Source organism: Pyrus communis, chromosome 10 (assembly GCF_041283825.1).
Source record: "Pyrus communis isolate YQ-2024b chromosome 10, ASM4128382v1, whole genome shotgun sequence".
NCBI lineage: Eukaryota > Viridiplantae > Streptophyta > Magnoliopsida > Rosales > Rosaceae > Pyrus > Pyrus communis.
The window spans coordinates 15,551,923-15,576,788 of NC_142574.1; the positions used below are offsets into that span (position 1 = coordinate 15,551,923).

At 36.8% G+C, this 24,866-nt stretch overlaps 2 protein-coding genes, 1 long non-coding RNA gene and 1 other non-coding gene across 7 annotated transcripts; 1 reads left to right on the forward strand and 3 right to left on the reverse strand.

The window, feature by feature from the left end:
* Window positions 1–3,968: 3,968 nt before the first annotated feature.
* TRNAP-UGG (transfer RNA proline (anticodon UGG)) lies at window positions 3,969–4,040 on the reverse strand. Its single transcript has one exon. It is a non-coding gene; the product is annotated as a tRNA-Pro (tRNA).
* Window positions 4,041–4,829: 789 nt separating this feature from the next.
* Window positions 4,830–11,043, reverse strand: LOC137729516 (uncharacterized). Of its 2 annotated transcripts, none has more exons than XM_068468481.2 (18): window positions 10,878–11,043; window positions 10,552–10,627; window positions 10,214–10,307; window positions 9,929–10,037; window positions 9,816–9,854; window positions 9,582–9,665; window positions 9,398–9,459; window positions 9,028–9,130; window positions 8,480–8,620; window positions 8,021–8,089; window positions 7,873–7,929; window positions 7,504–7,767; window positions 7,196–7,279; window positions 6,976–7,086; window positions 6,405–6,475; window positions 6,041–6,262; window positions 5,793–5,886; window positions 4,830–5,609 (listed from the first exon to the last, which is right to left on the reverse strand). In XM_068468481.2, exons 2-18 carry the CDS (start codon window positions 10,610–10,612, stop codon window positions 5,307–5,309), a joined length of 1,968 nt encoding a protein of 655 aa, XP_068324582.2. In that variant the 5' UTR covers window positions 10,613–10,627; window positions 10,878–11,043; the 3' UTR covers window positions 4,830–5,306. The 2 variants fall into 2 exon arrangements, with proteins under 2 accessions (XP_068324582.2, XP_068324583.2); XM_068468482.2 differs by having other exon boundaries at window positions 9,929–10,032; window positions 10,878–11,042.
* Window positions 11,044–13,279: 2,236 nt separating this feature from the next.
* Window positions 13,280–20,294, reverse strand: LOC137729542 (telomere repeat-binding factor 1). Of its 3 annotated transcripts, none has more exons than XM_068468519.2 (7): window positions 19,999–20,294; window positions 19,525–19,711; window positions 19,148–19,365; window positions 17,856–17,940; window positions 16,616–16,699; window positions 14,111–14,542; window positions 13,280–13,560 (listed from the first exon to the last, which is right to left on the reverse strand). In XM_068468519.2, the coding sequence occupies exons 2-7, from the start codon at window positions 19,672–19,674 to the stop codon at window positions 13,501–13,503; spliced, it is 1,029 nt and encodes a 342-aa protein (XP_068324620.2). In that variant the 5' UTR covers window positions 19,675–19,711; window positions 19,999–20,294; the 3' UTR covers window positions 13,280–13,500. The 3 variants fall into 3 exon arrangements, with proteins under 3 accessions (XP_068324620.2, XP_068324619.2, XP_088534274.1); XM_068468518.2 differs by having other exon boundaries at window positions 19,525–19,720; window positions 19,999–20,282; XM_088678148.1 differs by lacking the exon at window positions 16,616–16,699 and having other exon boundaries at window positions 19,525–19,720; window positions 19,999–20,271.
* Window positions 20,295–21,492: 1,198 nt separating this feature from the next.
* On the forward strand, window positions 21,493–22,324 carry LOC148693577 (uncharacterized). The gene is made up of 2 exons (XR_015952772.1): window positions 21,493–21,604; window positions 21,719–22,324. It is a non-coding gene; the product is annotated as an uncharacterized LOC148693577 (long non-coding RNA).
* Window positions 22,325–24,866: the final 2,542 nt, after the last annotated feature.

Consider the following 24,866-nt stretch of genomic DNA (forward strand, 5'->3'; position numbering starts at 1 on the left):
AATCTGCAATGCAAGAATAAATAGATGCTTCACAAGATCAAGAAGAATGCAAGAATAATGCAACAATCTAGTAGGTTGTAAGTGGGTTTACAGGATCAAGAACAATCTAGTAGGTTGTAAATAGATGCTTTTAGGCTTGATCTTGAAGGTTGATGGATGAGCAAATCTTCAAGGGCTTTTGGGCTGAAGAACGGTGATGAATGGATCTTCAAAGGCCGTCGAGACTTGATCTTGAAGAACGGTTGGGTTTCTTCAAGGGGCCGTCAGGGCTTGATCTTGAATGAACAGTTGGTTTTCTTCAAGGGCTTTTGGGCTTGATCTTAAAGAGTAGACGTGTGGATTTGTTTGTGTTGTTGATCCAAAGGGTCGTTGGGGCTTGATCTTAGGATGAACACTTTCTTCAAGGGCCGTTGGGGCTTGATCTTGAGTTGGTGGAAGTTCTTAAAGGGCCGTCGGGACTTGATCTTGAAGGAGGATTTGACGAAGAACAAAAGGGCTTTCTTAATCCTTCGAGATTTGCTTGAGAGCTTTAGAGTTTGAAGGCTTCAAGGTTTTGGTGTAATGTGAATTGGTTGATTTTTTTTTTGGATCCTTGATACCTTGATGGAGAAGCCTATTTATAAGCTTTGAGAATGAATCACCACCACAAATTTTCTTGGTGAAGTAAGTGGATGATGTAGTTGAAATGAGTGGAAGTTGTAGGTGAAGTAAGTGAATGATATAGGTGAAATGAGTGGAGGTTGTAATTTTAATGCATTGGTCAACATTTATTTTACCGAAATTTCGATGTCTACAGTTCTACTTCTGGTTTTGTTGTGTTTTTTTTTTTTTATCAAATCCCATATATTGGGCCTCAAAGAAACAACATACAGTGTCACGCTCATCTACTGAAGTTGAGTATCGGGCATTAGCTATCACAATATCTGAACCTACCTGGATAAGACAGCTCTTTTGTAATTTGCATATTCCACTTCTCACATCTCCAATGCTATATTGTGATAACATCTCGACCATAGCATTATCTACAAATCCAGTCTTTCATTCAAAGTCAAAGCACATCGAAATTGACTACCATTTTGTTCTAGAAAAAATCACAAGAGGTGATCTTCATGTTCAACATTTGTTTTCTGCAGAGCAATTCGCAGACATTCTAACCAAATGGCTATCATCATCATTGTTTTGTCAACATTGTAGCAATCTCATGCTCAGTTCCATGAAGCATGAGCTTGAGGGAGGATGTAAGGATATCAAAGCTAGTGATCCAAGTGAAAAGAATACAATGGTTAAGATTGTGCCATGTGTCATTGGATGAAGAGGGTTGTTATAAAGGTTGTTAGGATTGTAGTTTGTTGTATTATGGTGCTAGCACATTGTATTAGCTTAACTAGCAAGCTTTGTAGTGGATTAGTATATAAGACTCTTTGTAAAACAATTACTTGTTACTGAAGAAAGAACAATTCACAAAAACTCTCAAGCTCTCTTTCTAATTCTCTTTGCATTCTTTTCTGCATAATCTCTACATTTCTTCAATTCTCACATGCAAGAAGTATCAGTTATGTGCTTCTTCCAAGAAACATTTTAAGTGCTTTTTCAAGATTTACTTACATTTTTTCTAAGAATTGGTTCCAAAAATATTTTCACTAAAAATGCTTTTAACCATTTTAAAGCACTTCTAAACAAGCTCTCAATTCCATGAAAGTCAGGATGAGCCAAATAACGTCTAATGGTACGTAATCATAATCAAAATAAGAGGAATTGGATTGAGAAGGAACTAAATAAAAGGGGAGTTGGAATGGCAATGGGTTAAAATCATATTCATATTGAAGCTGTTTACCTATATTGACTGAAATCAGATTAAAAATGAAATTGCGTTTATAATTTTTTGGTTAAAAAATTATTTTATACTTTAATTAATAAAAAAAAATCAATTAATTTCCTATAAAAAACTTGCCAAACTAATCGTGTACCGCTGCTACCACACCGTAACTTTCTCTCTCTCTCTCTCACATCCAGTGTTTTGATTACAAGATTCTCTAGGGACAAACAGAGAGAGATGTTTGGGAGTGGTTGCAGTGGGTATGAGATGTGGCCTTGGACGAGTCTCTTTTGTTAAATGAAGGGCAATTGTTGGAATAATAAAAACCTAAGTGAGGACATAGTTGGTAAAATACCGATAATAGACATCCTATTCTTGGACAAAAGCATTTATGTATAAGGGTTCAGGCCCTAGACAATCCGTGTACCGCCATCAGAAAACCCTCCTTAGAGCCACTCCATACCCTTCTAGCTTAACAAACAAAGGAAATGGTGGATACTTCCACTAGTTGGGTGGAAGGTGACGACCCTAATGAAGGGAAACTTCATTCCAGATTCCACATATATCGCAAAATTCAAATAATTAATTCATCTAGTGAGTCCAAATCCTTCAAAAAGAGGAGTTGGATTATAGCATTTGTGAAGACCTCGCATGAATTTTTATTCCTCTATGTTAGGTAAACAAAGAAGTAAAGTGTAATTAGAATCCAATTTAGTATTTTATTTCAATCACAGATCCGTAAACATGCCATAAGAATCTGAAAAGAAAATATCAAAATTTCTTTGAACTCAATTAGGTGTCTGAAATATTTTTGATTTGACTAATATTTTGCAAGGATGATTTATAAGGTGCAACTTGACAAATAGACGGTTCAAATTGTTGAAGTTTGATGTGATGTGAGTCCAACAACTAATTGTATCAATAGTGGGCATTCTCGTATAATTGTATCAATGGGAGTGCTAGCAACATTTGCACTTACCATTTGGGTAATAAAATGACACGTGTTATTTGAAGAAGTAAAAAAAATAATGTGATCTTTTGTGTTAAAAATGACATTGTGTCATTGAAAACAAATGGAAAGGTCCAAAAATGCAAAGGATAACACTGGTATACTAAATTTGTAAATCAAATGATGTGTCATTTATTAAAAAAATAAGCACATTAGTTAATCTAATCATCAACAAACACATAATTTGGTTAACAAAATTTAGCTTCCCTCGTTAGCAATGGTTTGTTGTTGTCTTACTTGTGTGGCGGTGATATTACGTGTGCTCTGGTATAAGTTTGTTGCGTCTGCCTTTTTTTGACAGATTTGTACCGAAATGCTTGTGCTAGTGTGGTAGCCAATTAGGGGTTTGTCATCATTACTTTGTTTGTGCGAATTATCTCTAGTCGAATATTTGGTCACTGGAAATTGTATTCATGTGGCAACCTTTGTAATTGTTACTATTAGTAATGAAAATCGTTGTCATTTCCCGTTAAAAAATAAATAAATAAGAAAAGAAGATAAAATTTGATTTTCCTAACATTGTTATAATAGAAAAGTTGCTAACATTTTTTTATATTAAATAACAAAATATAATAAACTTGACCGTCTCCCGCTTGGAAGGCGCTAGATTAAAGGGTAAGGAACACCCACGTGGCGCCAAAGCAAACGGAGGCCACAGTAGAGAGAGATTCCTTTCTGGGTTAAACCCTTTTGAGCACAAAACCCAAACAACATCAACACCACTAGCTCTCGCTCTCGCTCGCTCTCTCTCTCTCTCTCTCTCTCTCTTTCTCTCTCTCATGCCTTCTCCGCTCGCCAAAATTAAATTTCCTTTTCCGTTTTGTTGGTGTGTATTTGAGGAAGTCGGGAGATGATAAGAATGATCAGTCGTCGGAAATTCCAAGCGGGTGGAACATTTTTCAGGTGAGAAAAGAGTAGCTTAATGAGTTATTTGGGTTTCATTTCCTTTCATAATTATACATCTGATGGAAGCATTCTCCTTGCTTTTTAGTTTGTTAAATATTGCAATTTGCACAAGTAATTGTTCCGGATACTTAAATTTCACTCCTTATATTTAGTAAATTTGAGTCCTCTCTCTGTTTCTCGATTTCCTCCGTTGTGCCGACTCGCTACGAGGCAAAGCAAAAAGTTGGAAAGATAAAAGGGGCATTCCGAGAATCGAACTCGGGACCTCTCGCACCCAAAGCGAGAATCATACCACTAGACCAAATGCCCTCGACATGCTAATTATACGTCCTAATGATAATTACTTTGGTTTAGAAATGCTTTCCTTTGTTATAGCTGCATGCGTCCAGTTGCTTTCCTTTTCAGTTTGCTAGTTCTTGTGTACGGCAGTTCTCACGTGGGACGGGGTTGGTTGGGAGCCAAACCACATGGGACGAGACCAGTGTGAGGTTGGGTGGGAGCAAAATACAAGGGTCTGGTCAAGGATTTTGTGAGAGGTGTCTGAGGAATGACATGGCCGGGGACCGGGGTATTCCTACCCAAGTTTTCTCCTAAAGTTGGGTGCCCTAGGATGACGTGGTCACGCTAGTTTAGTTCACGTTTGGCAAGCACAATCTTGGGAATGCTAATCCTGGCACATGGGTATGAATGTGGAATTTGAAACCTTTGGGCCCTTATCATATATTCACTGGGGCCTTTATATTAATTAGCTTAAAGTTGAGTATTGATTTACCCTCTTTGATCCTGAACACTGATGCTTTCTGTTGTACGTTTCTGTTGTACGATTGTCAAGTAGGGTTCTCTAGTGTGCAAATCTAATGGTGTCTTGCTAATATTTAGTGCAGTTAGCTTCAAAACTGTTGTTGGAAACAGTGTCTTTGGATGAGTTTTAAGTTCACGTGTGTCCCGTTAGACCAACCCTATACGATATCAACGACATTTCAAGAATCCAACTCTTCATATCTTGCATCCGTGGATCAAAGAAGCTAGAGTTGTTTAACTTCACATCCGTGGATCAAACACTTCATCTTCTGCACCCAAACACCGTCACAGCTAATATTTATAGGTTCAAATGGAAATTATCTTAAATCTGTGATTAGTGTTTTTATGCTATCGCATTGATCCAATTGATCCTTTTGCGCTATGCTTGTTTCTTGTGAATACGGTGTCTGACCTCTTATCTAGTGTTTAGTGTTTACCTTAAACACCCCTAATCACTATCCTGTCCATGAACAACAGATGAATGCATCCAAGGCATGTTCTGAGAGGTACTGAATTCCCTAAACACCCCTAATCACTCAACGGAAAACAGATTTACAATGCAACCGGTTACAAATGTACAATGACAAGATACTGCACGAATCTGCGTTCGGCCCTCGACGACTGAGTTTCATTTTTTTACTTCTTGAAGAATTCTCAGTGTACCCGACTCTCCCGTTAGAATCAATTTGTTCAGGGGTACCAGTTATGCTTTGGCGTCTAACCGATCATCATGAACCATTTTACCCAAGTTACAGTAGACCGTTCCCATTTCGGTCAGGAACCAGTTTTGCTCGTGTTGTCTTTCAATATTTGCGCTGCAAGTATTAGGAGCTCCACCATCTCAAATCCGGCAGCATAAACAGAATCTATCTTCTCATGACTGGCCTTCCCATAAGCATGACCTGGCTCATTGCTGACACTCTGACGGTTGACTCCATCGTCTTCGTCTGCTGACCAACTAATCGGCAGGGAGCTGCTAAGTGCAGTCTTCACTAGTTTTGCCTCATTAATAATGCCATTGACGGCTTCTGATAGGCTAGCAACTGCTGTACTTCCAGAAGTCACCAACTCTTTGGCCTATACAGTAGATTACAGCAGAAATACTGAACACATTAACTTCAAACAGTAGACAAAAGGAAAACGGCTAAACCGCCTAGCTTTTGATGGACAAACAGAGTTTCAATGTTAGCAATTGAATAATTACTGTAGAGTAAAAGTTTTCCATATGAAAAACAAAAACATCTTAAACTTCCATCAGACCTTTGAAAGGGATAGACGAAGCCTGTGAACTGTCGTAGTCAGATGCTCCATACTACCCATGCTTTCTCGAAGTGTTGCTATTTCAATTTTCATTCTGAGAAGACAAAAATTGAGGAAGAAAAAGGACTTTGATGTCATATCATTATCTACTATCATGTCAGTGGCAAAATCAACGGTGATGCATGTCAAGAACACACATATACGGTAGTATCATTGAACTCAAATTTACCCAAACTATATTCACAAACCTGGCAAACTCCATGCTATTGGACCCCTTGCCAGATAGATTCCCCTCGACATTTTGGCCACCTGCAGCTTCATGTCCCCTAAAGTCTACATTACCAGCCCAACGACTCAAGTACGTTTTCTTCAGCAAACTTTTTAGCCTTCCATCTCTTTCACGAGTTACTACCTTCCTCTCCCCAATTTCAGCGGCCAAATTTTCTCTATTTGTCCCCTGACCCATTCTCCTGCACATTATCATCGATAGTACTGTCAGTACTGAAGCAAAAAATCACTACAAGGCAAAGAAGAAGGTTCTCCTCAAATAAAAGAAGAATTAATAACCCATCTATGATGCAAACATTTCTAAAAGTAAAGAAGAAATCTAACTCTTTAAGCTGATGATAATCCTGCTTCAATTGTGCAAACTCCATTAGAGCTCTTACTTTTTCATTCGTAACCTGAAGCAAAAAGAAATATTTGGACAGTTCATCAATGAACCCAAACAACAATTGTACTAAACTTTTAAGGTCACATCGAACAGGCAAATTCATATTTGAACCACAAATATTCATGCAAATAATGAATTATCAAACTACCACAATAAGATGGAAGTATCTGGAGTCAGCAAAAACACAAGTGGTCAATGAAGGTCACCATTGAAATGCTTCAACATTGTATGACATAGTGATAACATCAATAGATAAGGTCCCATATTAAAGCGAGTGGCCAAATTAACAACAAAGCACACGAGCACATTACAGGCATCCACATGAAACTTCACAATAGTTAGCTTGGATAACAGTGTCATATCTATACTGCAGCCTTTCACAAGAAATTTCATGAGTTACCAGTAAATTGCATGCAACACCCCCGAACTAATAAGCAGAATAGTTTAGTTAAATTCAGACAACCAATTCAATGGTGAAAAGTTGCAGGAGGGGCACTTCAAAGAAGTTACCTGCTGTAAATTTCTGTGAAGCTCTTCTATTTTACTTTCAAGAGCTGCATTCACATTCCTGTCCAGTAAATGTCTTTCTTCCTGCTGTGATAAAAGCAATAACGTTGAGACCTGAAAAACATTCATGGTTAAAGAAAAGCAACCGCAAATCAGTACAATCGTTCCAAAGTCACAAGAAAAAGAACCAACAGATTTCAAGAAAAAGATAAAAGCAAAAAACCTTGTCTTGCAATGCCTGTGCAAGGACTTCGGAGGAATCATTCCCTCTAACTGCCACAAACTCTGATGAGTCAGGACCACTATTCTGCAATCAGTATGGAATACATAAGGGACGAAAAAATGTAGGTGCAAACTCAGATAAACTGCATCCTCCGAACTTCTCGTCACTATTATTCTAACTAGAAAATTGAGTTCACCAACCACAGAGCGAAAAAGTACTACTTCCCATGAAAGTCCACAAAGATGTCTACTATCAAACATCATTGACAGTAGTCAGCAGATTACTCTATTAAGGTGTAGTAAACAAACCTTGGATACCAACTGGGGATCGGCATCAGTATTTTCATGCACCTCTTGGCCTTCATATTTGTCGTGCTTTATATCTCGCGGAGAAGGCTCCACCTTTTCAAGTCGGGTTGCATCAATTTGCCTACTATTTTCCTTTATTGCATCAATTATTGTTTTGATACTAGCCTTTCCCTCATCAAGTAAATTCATGATGAGAACTCTATGCTGAGAATGGTAATGATGCAATTCTGTAATCTCATGCCTTATCATTTTATATGTGAGGTTCTGCATGTAAGCCAACCAGAGTTAAAGTAAGAACGATGCTGAGGTTTTTTTAATGAGAAAGAAAGAAATTGAGATTGAACCTTATTTTTTCAAGCAAGAACTTACTTTTTTCTTTTCCAATTCGCCAACTCTCCGCTTTAAATGATTTTCGATTTCCAAGCCCTACATGCCATAACAAGATCAATTTTTGGAAAATAGACCATAAAAATTAGTCTGCAATGTAATGCTGATAAGTATGAAGCAAGTTGCTTACCATCCGCTGCCTGTTTTGAAGGTTATCTACAGATTTCCTCATCCTCTCAAGCTCTTCCTCTAATGCACTCTGTCTGAGGATAAGTTACTCAAGTTGCATACAGGACATAAAATCTTAATCTAGTGACAACTGCAAATTTTTTAATAAATTAGGCAAAATTTTCCAACTGCAAGCATGATGTCATTTCAATCTGGAAAACTAAGCAAGACGACAAAATTCTATTTTGATTCACAAGGTTCTCAAAGAGCACAGTCAATCTATACTTCTTGTTGAATCTACAGTTGCTAATGTGTTTATATCCTCAGCAAAGAGATGTTCAATATTTGGTATTCTTAAATTAATCCTTTAGATCTACCATCTCCACTAACTCAAACTTAGGTTAACATAAATTTATAGTTTGATATAGATATCCATTTACCCTTTGAAGAGAATGAAAAGTAGAGGGTTGTGCAAACTTACAATATATTTAGATGTTGAAGCATCCTTGAAACACCACCATTCTGCAGGATCATGCAAAAGGCATGCACATTTTCTGTCCCAACTTGTATCTTCACATCCCTCGGGGCTTTGCTGTCTGATCTCATAAAATTTATCAATTACCTGTTATGAACATAATATCTCCTTAACAACTACGCAAAAATCATTCTCAAAAAGAACCAAGCAAAAATAGGACAAATGAAAAGTAGAAATTGAGAGCAACATAAATCGAGTACAAAACGAAGAAACAAAACTGAGAACAGTGGTCAACGTTAAAATAGTTCTAGCTACACCTTGAGCACATACACGTCTTTGAAAAATCATGCAATATGTTCTCTATTTGCTAAATATGAGTGGAAAGATAACTTGCTCATTGTTTGGGACTGAAAGTGCAGTTAAATAGTAATATATGATTCGTCATGCAACATCTTTACATCCTTAGGAGCTTACATCAGATGTTTCTTCACGATTTAGAAACGTGCATTCAGAAAGTTGCCATGCATCATGATTTGAACATTATAGAAAGTCACCTTCTTGAAAGCTTCAATCTGCTCCTCTTGCATTGCTAAATCACTTGGCAGTTTATCACTAAGTTTCTTCTGTTTAGAAAAATCTGCAGCAAGTTCTTCTAATCTGTATCACAAATTAGATGCACATTCATCAAGAAAGAGGTAGGCTGTCACTTGCATCAGAGTTTCATCTTGGCTTTATAGCTCCAAGAACAGCATGAAAACTCAGGAAATTAATGAAAATGCCAAATCATAAGTTCCCGAAATAACACGTAGATGCCTAACATATATGAGACAGAAACCCAAGATTGAAGAAAGTAGAAGTATAGCGTTTATTTTCAAATATTTGCTGCTAATAATCAATTCTCCTTTCGTGCAAGGCCAGTATTACCTCTTCTCTATATCACATAATTTGTTTGACATGAGATCCTCTTTTTCCCTAGCCTTCTCAGCCTGTGATAAGCCACGTAACATATGTAAGATTTTGATTTTCATAAATACTTCATGCAGGAAAGTACTTATTAAGTGCCATACATGCAGAAAATAAGCTTAAAATAAAGGACAGCTGCTGTAACCTCCATTATTGAATGATCTCGTTCGGCAAAAGCTGCAGCCACACAGCCCTGGAAAAATTTAAGCTGCTTTTCTGCTTCCACATTCTAGGCAAACAAATTCAATATATCAGACCCAAGAATGCCACCATGAAATTAATTTGCACTCATTCCATAATTAAAAAAGTAATGTTTCGTATTTATCAGAACGATTCTGCTGATGATTGCGATGCAAAAGAGCTTTCGTGTGAGAGAGACCTTTGCAACCTCTGCACTATGTAGATCAGCCAACTGGCCCTGTAGGTATAAAGCACACATATTAGCTTTCATAAGCAGTTACACTCATAAGGGAAGAAAGTTAAAGGTCACACTTTGATTCTGTAAGCCTCAGAAAGCTCCTCTTGAAGATTCACATAATCTCTCGTGCAAGCAGCTAGCTTCTTTTTCAAGTTTTCAATCTCCTGCTCCAAACCAGCTGTCCTAATATGGCATTAAATTTTAATGCAAAACATATTTTTAGTTTTCTTGGCAGTACCACCCCATGGGCCATGGGTTACAAATTTGCCTTCCGAACCCTTCAATAAAAAGAAGAAGACGAAGAGGAAATCGCAAGGGAAAAAAACTCGACCCTCTTGATTGGGAACAGAAAATTATACCTTTGGAAATGCATCTTAGTGGCCACAACAAGGTAGCTTGGTCCAGCTTGTTGCATACACAGTTGTTCAATGTCTTTGCGCAATTCATCACGCTCTGTGAAACATTATAATCCCCATATTTTACCTTACATGTTAGTATAGACTCGACTCTGGAACACTACTGAGGGTCACAAACTGAACAACACGGTATATACAGAAGCACAACTTATGTGTTTGCAACATCAAGCAGGACCACACAAAACCAACTTCCGATTTCACGTAGCGTAATGAATAGTCAAAAACCAATTCTATACAAAAACATAGAGTGGAGATTGAAGACGCAATCAAATAGCACATACCAATTTCGAGCTGATGAATCCGAGCCAACAACGATTCCTTGTCGCTTAAATCTTCATCCATTGCTAGAAACAGAAACTGAGGTTAAACCGTAAAACCCATTAGCATCAAACAATAAACTTAACCAATTACCATAACCAACCCATATGCAAGATTGTATCCTTCAGATTGAAGCAAAGTCGACAGCGTTTCACAATTTGGGTATCGCAAGAATCCCCAGAACCAAAATTGGACAGAATTATATCACCAAGCGCAACAATTTCATACATATCAATACTTAAAGCAAGTGAAAACAATTGGAATTGAATGAATTTAGGGTTTTTGGTACCTGAATATGTTATAGGAACGACGAGAAAAGCAGCGGGGAGGAATTCGGATTCAAGGCCGGAGAGGGAGAGAAAGAGGAAGAGGAAGAGAAAGACGAAGAGGGGTAGTTTGCTTTCGTTTTGCTTCGTTTGCTTGCTGCAAGAAAATGTGTAAAACCACAGAACGTGAAACTAGGGGGTTTTCCTCTTTGTATTTTGTTGTTGTCGTTTTTGCCAAATATTTTTGAGTTTTAGTTCAATAAATTACCTTTTTTGGTGGATAATAAAACTTTGAGAAATTTTATTTGATTTCATCTTTAATAATCCGTTTGAAAATGCTTCTTTAAAAAGTATTTCTATTCAAAAGTGTTTCAAATAATAAAAAATAACTTTATTTTTAATTTTCCGATATGATTTTTAACCTATCTCGTCCTACCATGTGTTATTATCTAAAAATACAATTTTTGTGGATAGATTTTCGGGTAAATTTTTGTGTGTTTTTATAACTTTTAAGTTTATTTTCTGAATTCTTTTATAATCTTTAGTGAACTTTATTAATATAGACCGTTGGATAAATTTTTGTTGCAATCTAACAGCCCAGATTGTGTCACGTCACCCAACAATAACTTTAAAAATTTTTTTCTAATTTTTTTTTTTTTTTTTTAATTTTTAAACAGAAAAATCGATAGTTGATTATAAATCCAACAACCCAAGTTTGGACATGTGTCCTAACCATTAGGATGGATTTGAGTGCCTGCAAGTGGGCCTTGCCGCCTGCTTTTCGTCAGCTCACTCTCCTTACACACGTGAAAATCATGCGCCTGACAACAATAAAAAATTAAAATTGTGGCTGACGTCAGATCACCTTAGTTAGTGGGTTGGGCAATTCTAGCCCGTGTGGTCTGTCGGGCTCCCCTGAAGCCTAATTGATTTGGTAAGGCAGGAGTGATTTTGAGAAAGTTGGGGGATTGGGTTGCCTAAAAGCATCTCCAATGGGAGTCCCTATTTAGAGACTCCCACCACCACCTTTGAAGACTTATTTAGAGGAAGATTATATTCACACACCCCAAATTACTTCTCCCACACCCTTTTAATTTGTTTCTATCAAGTGTTAGTGGTGTGTAGAAAATATTAAAAAATTAAAGGGGTGTGGGAGAAGTAATTTGGGGTATGTGAATATAATCTCTCTATTTACATACTAAAGAGAATCTTCGAGTCCTTAAAAGAATATTGTCTCCAATGAAATAGTCTCTATAGTATAAACCCTAAATTTAAGGACTATATAATAATAAAAACAACTCTAGGTTAAATCTGGAACGTTCATTTATACAATAAATAAATAAAAATATGTGGGACTCAGCCTGCAGCTGTCTGGCGACTAGCATCCGCCTGCACTGCTAGAGCAAGTGGATGAGCTACAACATCACTCAAACCCAATATTTGGAAGAAGCATGCAACCTTTCATGTGGGTGGGCCTCCATCCCCACTCATAGTTATCCCTATGTATAGTCCTCAAATGTGAGGAAATTTTTTAGTACTCCGTCCCACTAGAAGTCACAAAGTCCCTAAATTTAAAGACATACGGTGGTAGAGCATGGTAAAGACTTTATTGAGGGACTTCACTGGAAATGCTCTAATAGCCCAAGTTATTTTCTTGGGGTGGAGTTGCTCTAGACATAATCTTTTGGCCCGTGGTTGGCCTGATAGTCTATTTAAAGGTTTTTATTTTATTTTTTTAACAAACGATATTATCTACACTAAAAGGATGGAAGAGTGGGTTAAACCTCACAATGAGCTAGCAATAATGTGATTCATATTCACTTTTTGCGAGAATCAAACCTAAGACCTCTCACTTACAAATGAAGATAAATATCACTAAATTGCAATATTAAGTAGCCTATTTTAAAAGCATTGCATACCACTTAAATTTTCAATGTAAATTTTTTTTTCCAAGCTCTCCAATGATTTCATGTTCCCACAAAAGGAAATAAAAACAACAATCATTGAGGAAATGGCCCATTTCTATCATATCCAGTTTTAGAAAAATCTATGTGCATAGTCCGTGCATATCTCAAAAATCCTACCTTAGTCTTAAGATTAAGGAAATGAGCCATATATTCTTCCAATCATCCTGATAACATGAATACAAGCTCAAAACAAAGAGGACAAAACTTTATCATCGAATCAGACTAAACAGTACGATCCAAAGCATATACATATTGTTGCTGATGAATGAACTAACTCAACCTATGACAGCATATGCCCTCTGCCCTCTGGTTAGTAGGAAAGACCCCACTCTAGACGCGCAGGGCAGGGCGGAGCGTGGTGGATATTAAAAATCACCTTCAAAGATGAAGATGACAGCCGCCTCCGCTTCTATATTGAAGACAAAGAAAAACAAGGAAAAGAAAAAATAACAAGACAATTACAACAACAAAAGAGATGCTGTTAAATTAACTTTTTTATCCCACTGTGAGTCCTAATTTTCTGCATTTCGACGCAGATTTATGGTTTGCAAAAGGAAATGAAAACTGCCATGAACCAGACTTTCCTACAATGAAACTAATCAAAATACAAATCACCTGTCTCTGTGTAGGTGAATTTGGTAACATAGTTTAATTACAATAAAACAACATACGTCCAGTCTCAAGAAACTTCTCGTTCATTGCTCTTGCATGTTTCGAACTTCATTCCGGGACGATTCATCTGCATATATTGACAGTAAAATGAAATTTAATTCAAAAGCTTGGTAAAGAGAATCAGACAAAGTTACAATCCAATTACCCTAAACCCTATCTACAATAATCAAAATTAGAACAGAGAGAGCTAGAGAGTAGGCATGTATGACCTCATCATAATCATTAAACGAAAAAACAAATGCAGAACTAGACCGAACACCAGATATATCCACAACTACTACAATGACAGTTACAAATATATATTAGAAGGATCTACAAATACAGAATACGTGTTCGTTGGAGTGCAGTTGCAAAGAGAGGTTTTGGGTGGGGATGAACATAACTTGTGTTTAACAACGAAGGGGATTTCTCTAATGATGGTAAAGTAAACAAACTCACTCAACAAGCATTCAACCCATTTGCACATGCGAATTTCAATTGTCAAAATAATTACCGTCTTTTTGCTAAAAGCAAGCATAAACTCAAGCCAAGATTATAAACTCACTATTTTAGCATTTCAAATCACGCCAAGACAATGAATTCACTGTATAAAAGAAAATATGCTATGTGAACTTTACCGTCTTCGCAGCATTTCTTCCTTTTAGTGTCTTCATTGCTGCTTCTGCAAAAGCTTGTGCTGCTTCTGCATCAGCTTCAGCAGCCTCAGCTTCTCTAGCTGCCTCTTCAGCTTCAGCAATGGCTGCTTCCGCCTCTTTCACTGCTTGAGCAGCAGCTAAAGTAGCTTCCCTGGGGGTCATAGTCCTCATCTTCGCAAGCTCCAAATCAATTTGGGCTTTCATCAGGATGGTAGCCTCATCATTGTCAAATTTTGGAGATGCCATATATCTTCCCTCAAAAGGAGACACCAATGGTCTTCCCTCAAAAGGAGATGCCATACGTCTTCCCTCAAAAGTAGAGGCCACCTGTCTTCCCTCAAAAGGATACGTCGAGGTATTTCTTCTTTTTTCAGATAATGCTGGGGTAGGTGCAATCCTGTATCTGCGTTTTACCTGTCAAAATAAAAACACAAACTAGTAAGATCAAACTCTAATCAACTCTAACCATATTCAATTCCAGGGTTAACATCCCTTGAGGAATATCATACGAGTGTCCTTTCTTTTTTTAACAAAGAAAATCCCAATTGAAGCACATGAACAAGTTGGTACTGTAGACCAAGTAAATTATATATCCAAGTATCAGCAAGCATTAATATCATAATATCCTCAATATTTATCCATCTAGCAAGAATCAATATTAGATACAATGACATTTTTTTTACACTCCATTCAAAATTTCCATCCAACTTACACCGGTATCAATATTTTCTTGATTTCATCAACATTTCCATACTTTTACATATGGCATGACATTTCCATTTTTTGTCCAATGATAAAAAACCAATGTGATCAAAGATTTTCAAGCCAAGCCAAACTCTCTTGAAGCTGTGATTCATAAATAAGGTCTTAACACTTCCATTTACTCATGAAAAGTTGGTTTAGTATAGTATGGTATCAAATAAGATATAGGCAGCTGACATACGATGATTTCTATAAACATTTAATATGTGAGTAAATTAGAATTTTACAACAATTCAATCACCCATATCTTCACTGCATTCAAAGTTTGGGGAACAATAAGCTGTCAAAAGAAAGCGGCTTTGTTTGTTTATCTACCAAATCTAAGAAAAACTACAGTAAAATTCTCAGTCAATCATTGTACTACCATGGAAAAATCAAAACCCAACTCTGAGTTGTTAACATGCAAACATGGACCACAAAAGAAGCAAGTAATAAACATAAAAATAAACCGTTCATATCAGAACCTGACATATTAAGCCCCCACTAAACCTATATCATGGGACCACTACAGAAACACTAAGATCAGACCGAAATGCTTATCTTGAAGCCCTAAACACTAAAATAAAGGGGGAAAATCGGAGTAGGCAACAGAAGGAAAGAGAGAGTCGAATGCAAGGAAAAGAAAAATACCGACTTGAACCTCTGCATCCTTCACCCCAAAGCAAGAGCACTGTGTTCTCTCTCGGCCTTTGTTTTTGGCCTTATCCCCAAAGCCAACAACGAAAACAAAAAGGGGAGGGATACTAAAAGGTAAAAAGAGGAAAGGTGGACCGAGAAAAGCAGGAAATCAAGGAGAGATAATATATCCATTTAGATACCTACCTGTTGACTTAAAAGGTAAGGTTCTTTTCAATTCAAGATGTCCAGATACCGATTTATTCAAATAAAGAAGTTCGGGAGATTTATGGAAACTACAACACGTAATACTAATTTTTTTTTAATTTAGAGAGCATAAAAGAAGAATAGACCTACACTCGTACAAATGGAGTGTTTAGCAGTCTGACCAGATTGGCGGAACCAAGGGAAAAGGCATGGGCCATAGAAAAGTGCAATTTATCGTGAGATCAATCAGATCTCGAATGATTAAAAATAGAGAAAATCTAGGATGAAAAAACCTGTAACACTGTTTAAATAGTTGATCTTCTAAACCTCATTAATTAATTGTGGAAATTACCATGTAAGGGAATTTCAAACAGAACAAGCATGAAGTTGCCAATCACCTATGAAAATTTGTTCCTTTCATGTATAGAGTAAATTGACATAGTTATTGAAATTATTATTGTCATGTGGCACGTGTAGCTCCAGTTGTAATGAACATATGCTCCCACACCCAAATCGACAGTTTGATATCCCTACCCCTTTGGCCCCGTTATTATCAACCAGAACTTTCTCGTATGTGGCAAATTCCCAAATGATCCTTTTTTTTTTGGAGTACACATTCCAATATGATGACAAACCTCGGAAAACCTAACCTTTTTATAAATGTGTACAACGTTTGATTACTTGCCGTACAACAATCAAAAACCACATTGCATGCAACAATTCTGATCATTTAAGTCCAAGTTACTTGTAAGTGTATAAAAATGACAACTCCATGCACATTAAGTAGTCATTAATTGTTTGTTCCACAAAAACCACATAATCTAACACCAATAAAAAAAAAAAACCATAAAAGCTATACAAATAGGACAACATTTTGAGATTATTAGACCACAATATATTTACCTTAATCAGTTTACGGCTTGCTGTCAAGAATTTTAATTTCTCAGATAATAGCCTCTTGAAATCTTGAGGAGGCCAATATTCGTCCTACAAAATAAAATCTCTTAAGGTGAACTCATTACACAAAATAATAGCAAGAAATAATGCTAGCGTATAACATAACTCGACAGCATAAAAAGACAAATAGATGCAACCTATGTATTGACAGTAATTACATAGCATAATTATTGTTAAATTATTGTAGATCGTATTCAGCAGTATGAAAAAATTGAACTATAACCTATCTAAAGTATCGGATTTCATGTACCATATGAGTAGATATCATAACCACTCTTCTTGACAAGGCTAGGCTATCATATGCGGGGTTTACTTCACAAATTACGTTAGGCTAGGAGATGAAACTGGACATTCAAAGTTAACGAGACTTGCACAAGAATTCATTTTCTCTTGGAAAAGTGCACTGACTAAAAACTGGTCCAACCACTCTTTAAACTTTTTTTTCCTTTTTAATTTCTTAAACTTTAATGAATTTGAAACCCGAGAAAGCAATTCATGACAATGTCATTAACAATGTTGCAGAAGCTTATCAATGAATATCAATGTCCACTTGTCTTGTACCATATACTGAAGGCTATTTTATTACCAAATATTGTCAATCTCCAAGCCTATTAATCGGTGGATCTTTGGATTAAATTACATTCACACTTCCCTACCTTGTGTGTGAAATCTTGAAAGGAAAAAAAGAGACAAAACATCCTCAAGGAATCCAAACAAAGAGTAATAGAGAAAGCAAAGAGTAATATAAAATTTAAAGCTAAATATCCGCAACCAAAAACCTGATGTGTGCAATCAAGTACGTCTGTATATTATACAGAGCCTCCCTGCAAGGGACAATGAAGAGAGGGTTCAACGTGCGCCATCAGCTTAATATATATTCCTTCTTTTTTTTTTTTTTTGTGGCTAGCAATTGTTCTTTATTCCCAACCCTGATGCTTTCTAGAACAGCAGTGAGAAGCCCCATATAACCGAAATGCAATAAACTCCTTTAAAATATTCGCTATGAAAATATTAGCTGAGTGAGCACACTGAACTACATGACTAGCTCATGATATTTGTCAACTTCATGAAACATGTAGTAAACAGTTTGATATAGTCAACCAATTTATGACCAGATACTAATGAAGTGGGACGTGCCATAGAAAATTGCAAATAACACATAATTTTTGTCAGACATAGAGGCTACCTCTATATAAGCAGAAATAGTCGTTTTATTAGATCCACCAGGCTCCTTCAACCTTGTTATAGCTTCCATGATAAGATTGTCCAGCCTACAAGCATTAACAACAACAAAGCATCAAAGTTACAGCAGAGTTTAAAATTTTGAAGTATGACAAGAAAAAAAAAACTGAATAATAGCTAGTAGCCTGATTTAAAACGAATAATAACTAACTTACAGTCAATAATTGTAAACGATAAAATAGCAGCAACACCTACGATAATTGCAAATAACAAAGACACCAAAAAAATTTCTCTTTAATATCATGATTATTTCAGTGCTGGACAAAAGGAATGAAACATTTGTCAGTACGCCCCTATCTAATGTTATTGCTTAACTATAGATATTATCTAATCAACTTGGGAAAAGAAGATATGAATTCAAAAAGATGACTGGTGTCCCTTTGCTTTTGTGCCCCCAACAAATTATATATGTCCATTACTATTGTTCAAACAACCAGTTCTCTATTGTTTTATAATATGTAATTGTTTGCCCAAGTTAAGGGGTCACCATGTACTTGCAACTGTAAAGATCAGCCCAGTTCACAAGGAAAGAGAAAAACCAGGTAAGTGTCAACAAATAAGAGCAAGCATCTCTCTAGTGAAATCGGACTGCTAAACAGGAGACCATAATATACCTGCTTCAACACACAAAATGCTCATATATGTGTAAATGACAGTGATTTAACTCTATGGAAGATTTTAGACACCCCATTTGATTTTGTATATCTTCTCAATTTAATCTGAACCCTAACACCTTTAAAAATGAAGTACCTAGTTGGACAATTGATTGATCCAACCTGCCTTCAGCCTATCACAATCCACTGTAAACTACAAATAAACAAAAAAGCCATGCAACAAAGATTACAGGTCCCCAACATTTAGCATGTCAAATTATGAAAAATTTAGACAGAGAACTCAACTAGTGAACTTCTGAATCTTAATAAGTGTCACACACAAAATGCTCCTACATGTAAAAAAGAGAGATGCAATGCTGGGTGCATTTCAGTTTTATATCTTCATAGTTCAATCACTTCTCCCATATGAAAATGAAGCCACTAATCTTGCACAACTAACCAATCTGAACCCTTCAAGATGTCGTGAATAACATTTACAAACAAATCAACCTGCTGAATCGCACAAGAGTTATTGGTCCTCAAAAACTGAATAGAATATATCAGATGGGCAATATTTAAATACAAGATTTGGCAAGGACTTCTTAAAAACAAGAATTCGAAAAAGCCAAGAAATCTGTCTAACCTCACAATAGATTTTCTTGGACCAGAAATCTGCTGGGTCTCACTAGAAACTGAAATAGGCTTAGCATCCATCATTTCATCATCGCTTTGAACAGCAGTACTGAAAGGCATAGAGTTTTCATCCTGTTTAGAAATCGGATGCATTCTTCTAAGTGCTGTCTTAGCTTTCTCTCGAGAGCCCCATCCATTTGCCATGACACTCATATTTCTCCACTTATCCTACCCACGATGATACAAAATAAAATTAAATACTCCATACGAACACAGACCAGCAAATAGTTTCAAAAATCCATTGAAGAATTGATAAAAGCATCGGTACACTTCGTGTCCAACGAAATGAGTAGTACAACAAGTATATAGTGTTAAAAGAAACCCTACCTTAAGATCTACATTTGAGCGAGTATACAGAACGCCACTAAATTCTGGATCTTTAAGTATGGTCCGCCATTTTCCTGCGCCATGTTTAATAACTCCAGCTTTAAGGGCTGATTCTTCTTCCGGCGTCCATTTCTGCTTAGGAGCACCCATAGGGGGTAACACAGAAGAACTCGGCCAGAGAATCAATCTGCAAAGCCTTAGTGAAAAGCAGTGTAAACGAACACCAGTAATTATTATTATTATTATTCAAACCCTAAAAGGCTAAAAGCATCCATAGCAAATTTCAACAGCCGAACGTGAAATTTCCATACCACACAAACACAACAAAATCTAAATTCCCAGCATTTATTCAAAAGGAAACCCAATACAATTCAATTTCCCAATCAAATGTCACGAATTTGTTCAAATCACCTCGAAAATCCACGAATCCAGACAATAAGAATCGAAATTACATGAAGGGATAGGGAAAATTACCAGAAATCGGCGTCTGATTCATCGAATTTGAATATGAATTCGATTGCCAAGTTTAAATTCAATTCGGTGTTCAGGGCTCTGAGATTTGATTTGAATTCGGTTCAGAGCGGGGGGGGGGGGGGGGGGGGGGGGGGGGGGGGGGGGAATCAGTTTCAGGCCTCTCGCGTCCACCTTGGATTTTTGCGGATCGACACGAAAAATCAGTTTCAGGCCTTGCTGCCCAAAGAGTGACATGCAATTTCCGTTGTGCCCTGATATGGTAGTGACGTATACAAAGGGCACGCATATGGGGCTCCGGAGCTATTTATTTTTCAAGTTGTGTTTATTTTTCTTTTTTCTTTTTTCTTTTTTAAGTGGAGAAGGGTGATTCGAATTTAAAAATATTGAAATATTATTACAAGATTGTCAAATTATATAACTTATATAAGTTATATAATTACGTTAATTCAGTTAACTTTGAATTACCGTTGTACCAACAACAAAGAAAAAAAGGGCACGAGTGGGGGTAGCGGGTGGAAGGCGCGAATGACAATTTTGGCGGTTCAATGTTATCATCTTTATATGCTGAAAACAAAAAAAATTATAAAACGAAACAACAAGAACAACCGGATGCATAATTGTTTTTATTATTGTCGTCGTCATCATCATCATTATCATCATTCTTATCTTTCATTTCTTCGCAAGGTAAAAGTATTTAAAAAAATTATGGAACTTTTTTTGTTTTTGCCAACATTCAAATGTATTTGGTAAAGAATTACAATATGAAATCTTAACCATAAATTTCCAATTATAAGATTAAGGATAAACTCAAACTTCTTAGGTTAGAATCAAATCAATTGACACGGTTAATTAAATGACATTCAATTGAATCGAATTGAAAAGGAATGTACAAATATTGAATGACACGATTAATTTAAATGACATTCGACGGAATTGAATTGATAAGGAATATACAAATATTGAATTTTAATCATAAATTTCCAATTATAAATGCAAGGATAAACTCAAAAATTTTAAGTTAGTGTCACGTCATTTGACATGATTAAATTGAATGACATAATCAAATTGATAAAAAATAAAAAAATAAAAAAATAAAAAAACTATACAAATATTGGCTCTTCATCATAAAATTTCAATTATACAATACAAGGATAAACTCAATCATCTTAAGTTCATGTCAAGTTATTTGACATGGTTAATTTGAATGACATTCAACTGAATCAAATTGATAGGATGACAACTAAGGCATCCAAAGTATCAATTTTTATTTTATTTTTAGTTGAGGAGAGGATGGCGATTCGAACTTAAAACTTATTTAACTATCACTTGTGATCAATTAGGCCTTGTTTGTTATATTGCATTAAATACCGAATATAACTATTTAATACGAACCAAGTGTTTGATACTTTGATCTATTAAATTCCCGCTAATTAATACGAACCCACCGGTTTTATCTGCCTCACACTGTATAACATATCCCGCTACAAATCGTCGGTATTATTTAGTCGGGTTCTGAAAAAACGCTAAAACAAAAACTCACGCTCGCTCTTTCCGAAACCCTTCTCTCGCGATCTGCTTGTGCGGCCATCTTCTTCTCCAACTGAAAGTATTCCTTCTTCTTCTATTTCTCTCTCTCTGTGGATTGATTTCTTAAGTTCTTATCACTGCCTTTTGGGTTTTCTTCATTGCCATCACCAAGAACTTGTCTTTGTTACTGCAGACTTCGTCAAAGCTTTGCTTTTTGGATAAAAAGCTTGCTTCTGTGATGGGTATTTGAGCTTCTGCCTTACTAGGTTCTAATCAAAGTGAATCTTCATCTAATTTGACATGGGTATTCGATTTCAACGACCGCGTCCCTGCCGGCCATGAAAACCCAGAACCCAACCACGACCGGCGTCCACTGCTTCACGGGGGTGTGTTGTAAAACCCAAAAAAAAAAAAGTGTGTTGTTGTAGAATGAGTGAAGGAATGCGATAATAATTCTGCAATCCGTCCAAGACCCAATTCTGTAATCCTTCCAATTCTGCAATTTCTCATACGAGCTCAAGTCTTGCAATCTCTTATTGAGTAAATCTTGCAATCTCTCGTTGAGTGGATATGTTTTAGTTGCTGCTGCTGAGCTCTCAAAACAAATGGGTAATCACCATTTTTCTTCCTTTTTTTTCACTTTTTTATTTTCCTTCCAAGCACCAAGATTTGCGCTGGGGCGGAGGTGAAGTCAGTTCGTGCTTGCATATGGGTATTTTGGATTGAATAAGTTTTGTTTATGGTGATTGTGGTTGGAAATTGGATGATTTTGGATTGAATAAATTTTGGCATTGGGCAAGTCATGGGGTTTGTGAGTTGTCTTGGGTTTTGTTTTTCATTAATCATCAAATTTTCTCATATCATTTTGAATTCCTCTTATCTGATGCATTATTAAGCATAGTATAAATAATATGATCATTAGTTTGATAGTGCATCAAACGGTCGACTAATTTAGTTAGTACTATCCGTCATTTATCTTATCGAGCTGAAATAGTCTGTCCAAATTGCCAAACAAGACCTTAGAGTCTCTCTTCCATCAATAGGAACTCCCAGCCCTTTGACCACACGCCTTAGCATAGCCTTTGCCGCATGAACATCTACAATGAATTTAGTGTGCTTTGGCAAAACTCATTGAAATCGGAAGTCGTTTAGTTATTTAATTGTGACCTGATAAATAGACGAACATAACGTTATTAATAAAAAAGAAATTTTCACAATAATAAATACAGTAACAAATAATTTTCGATTTAAGTGAATAATTCTTACAAGGATGACCTGTGATTAATAATGACCTAAAAATACATATTTTAGATTACAAGAAGCATTCTGGAGTATGCCTGAGCAAGTGGTTAATGCATATTAATTAAATTACTAATTAGCTTTTGAGAACTCCAGTGTTATTATTTTTATCTTTCGTTTCTTCACAAGGTATGAAGAGATTTTTGATAAATTCATGTATAATTTATGGGAGGCTACAATATTTATATATATTTTATACGATCATCATCTGACGGTTATATATACACATATGAATATATGTATTTAATACAATCACCATTTGATAGTTGAGATGGTGATGGTAATGGTATTAAATACATATAAGTATTGTAGCAAAATCCATAATTTATAGGGAAAACTAATCAAAAGGGCTTCAAATCTTTGCATTTTAATAAAAAAAATTATCTACTAACTCTATTTAATGATAAGGACAAAATAATAAAAAATAAAAAATAAAAAACATAAAAAACCCCACATGTTGTGTCACATCTCGGCCCGGGAGGGACCACTTTTTGGGCCCGATATGGAATGGTAAAAAATTGTCACATCCCGACCCAGGGGGGACCACTCCCCGGGCCCGCTTCACCACCGTAACACGATATTGTCCGCTTTAGGCTTACCATTCCCTCACGGTTTTGTTTTTGGGAACTCACGAGCAACTTTCTAGTGGGTCACCCATCATGGGATTGCTCTAGCCCCCCTCTCGCTTAACTTCGGAGTTCCAATGGAACTCGAAGCCAGTGAGCTCCCAAAAGGCCTCGTGCTAGGTAAGGATGGGAGTATACATTTAAGGATCACTCCCCTGGGCGAGTCTTTCGATACATTTAAGGATCATTCCGGAGATGGGAGTATACATTTGTGCTACCTACCAAGAATTCTTTGAGGTTCTACTTCATGTTAAAATTCTGAGAATGCTCTTGATGATGACGATGATGAAGAAATACTCGGAAGAATAATAAGAGGGGGCAATCATCCTCTGGCCCTCGAAAGACTCAGAATTTCAAGTGAAGCGGTAACAGTTCTAGATCGTCGAGTAGTGGTTCAAGTTCCAATACACCTCGAAGGGGTGGCAAGTCTACTGGCAGCTCACATTTTCAGAGTTAAAGAAACCCTAGCAATTCTAGTGCTCAGTTCTGCCACAGGTGCAATAGTCGACATTATGGTGAATGTAAGAGGGGAAGTAGTCGATGATACATATGCAGTCAGATGAGGCACAAAGCTACTCAATGCCCTCAAAATCAGAAACCTCAACCTCTTACTCTACCACTTGCAGTTCTTTTCCAGCAGATTCCAGGTTTTGGTACCTACTAGCAGACAAGTTATGGTGGTGCGTTTCATTACCAGGTGACATATCCCAGTATCTAAGAGGAGCGTATCAGTACCCACATGATGTCAATATTACCAGGGCAGCAATCTGTAGTACCAGGGGGTTATACGCCGTATCAGGGCGGCAGAGCTCAGTGGTATGCTGGAAAACAGTACCAGAATCTTGATGTAGCTTCTAGCAGTGGTGGTTCGACCAGGTAGACTAATCAAACCAACCAAGGTTGAGGTAATTAGGGACGCGGCAACCAAGGGAGCAGGGGTCGTGGAGGCAAACAATAGGTATACGGTCACATCAACAACATTACCTTGCAGGATGCTCAGGGTAACACCGACTTGATCATGGGTACGTTGAATGTTCTTGGCCATCTTGCTAAAATTTTAATTGACTCGGGTGCTACCCATTCGGTTATTTCCCATATGTTTGCTCAAAAGACTCAACCTTACCTCACTCCCCTCGGTTATGAGTTGGAGTTTTCGATGCCTAGGGGTGAAACTTGTTATGTTGGTTGGGAGTATCAAGGATGTCCTATTCTTATTAAGGATGTCATAATGCCAGCTAATCTTGTTCCTTTGGACATCGTTGATTTCGATGTTATCTTGGGCATGGAATGGTTAGATTACAATCGTACCATGTTGAATTGCCACCAGAAAATTGTTACTTTCCATCGACCGGGTATGCCTATGGTAATTTTTGTCGGCAAACGTAGTGGTCTAAAACACGGAGTTATTTCTGCCAT

What these genes read in the sequence shown, in the direction of transcription:
- LOC137729542 (XM_068468519.2), bottom strand. Translation starts at nt 19,674, where the DNA reads ATGGGTGCTCCTAAGCAGAAATGGACGCCGGAAGAAGAATCAGCCCTT. An exon ending in CCAAGAAAATCTATTGTGAG is followed by an intron (nt 17,941 to 19,147) that starts GTTAGACAGATT and finishes TAATGCTTGTAG; the next exon opens with GCTGGACAATCTTATCATGG. An exon ending in CTATTTCTGCTTATATAGAG is followed by an intron (nt 16,700 to 17,855) that starts GTAGCCTCTATG and finishes TTTATTTTGTAG; the next exon opens with GACGAATATTGGCCTCCTCA.
- LOC137729516 (XM_068468481.2), bottom strand. Translation starts at nt 10,612, where the DNA reads ATGGATGAAGATTTAAGCGACAAGGAATCGTTGTTGGCTCGGATTCAT. An exon ending in CACAGGCATTGCAAGACAAG is followed by an intron (nt 7,087 to 7,195) that starts GTTTTTTGCTTT and finishes AATGTTTTTCAG; the next exon opens with GTCTCAACGTTATTGCTTTT. An exon ending in TTCACAGAAATTTACAGCAG is followed by an intron (nt 6,476 to 6,975) that starts GTAACTTCTTTG and finishes TTTTTGCTTCAG; the next exon opens with GTTACGAATGAAAAAGTAAG.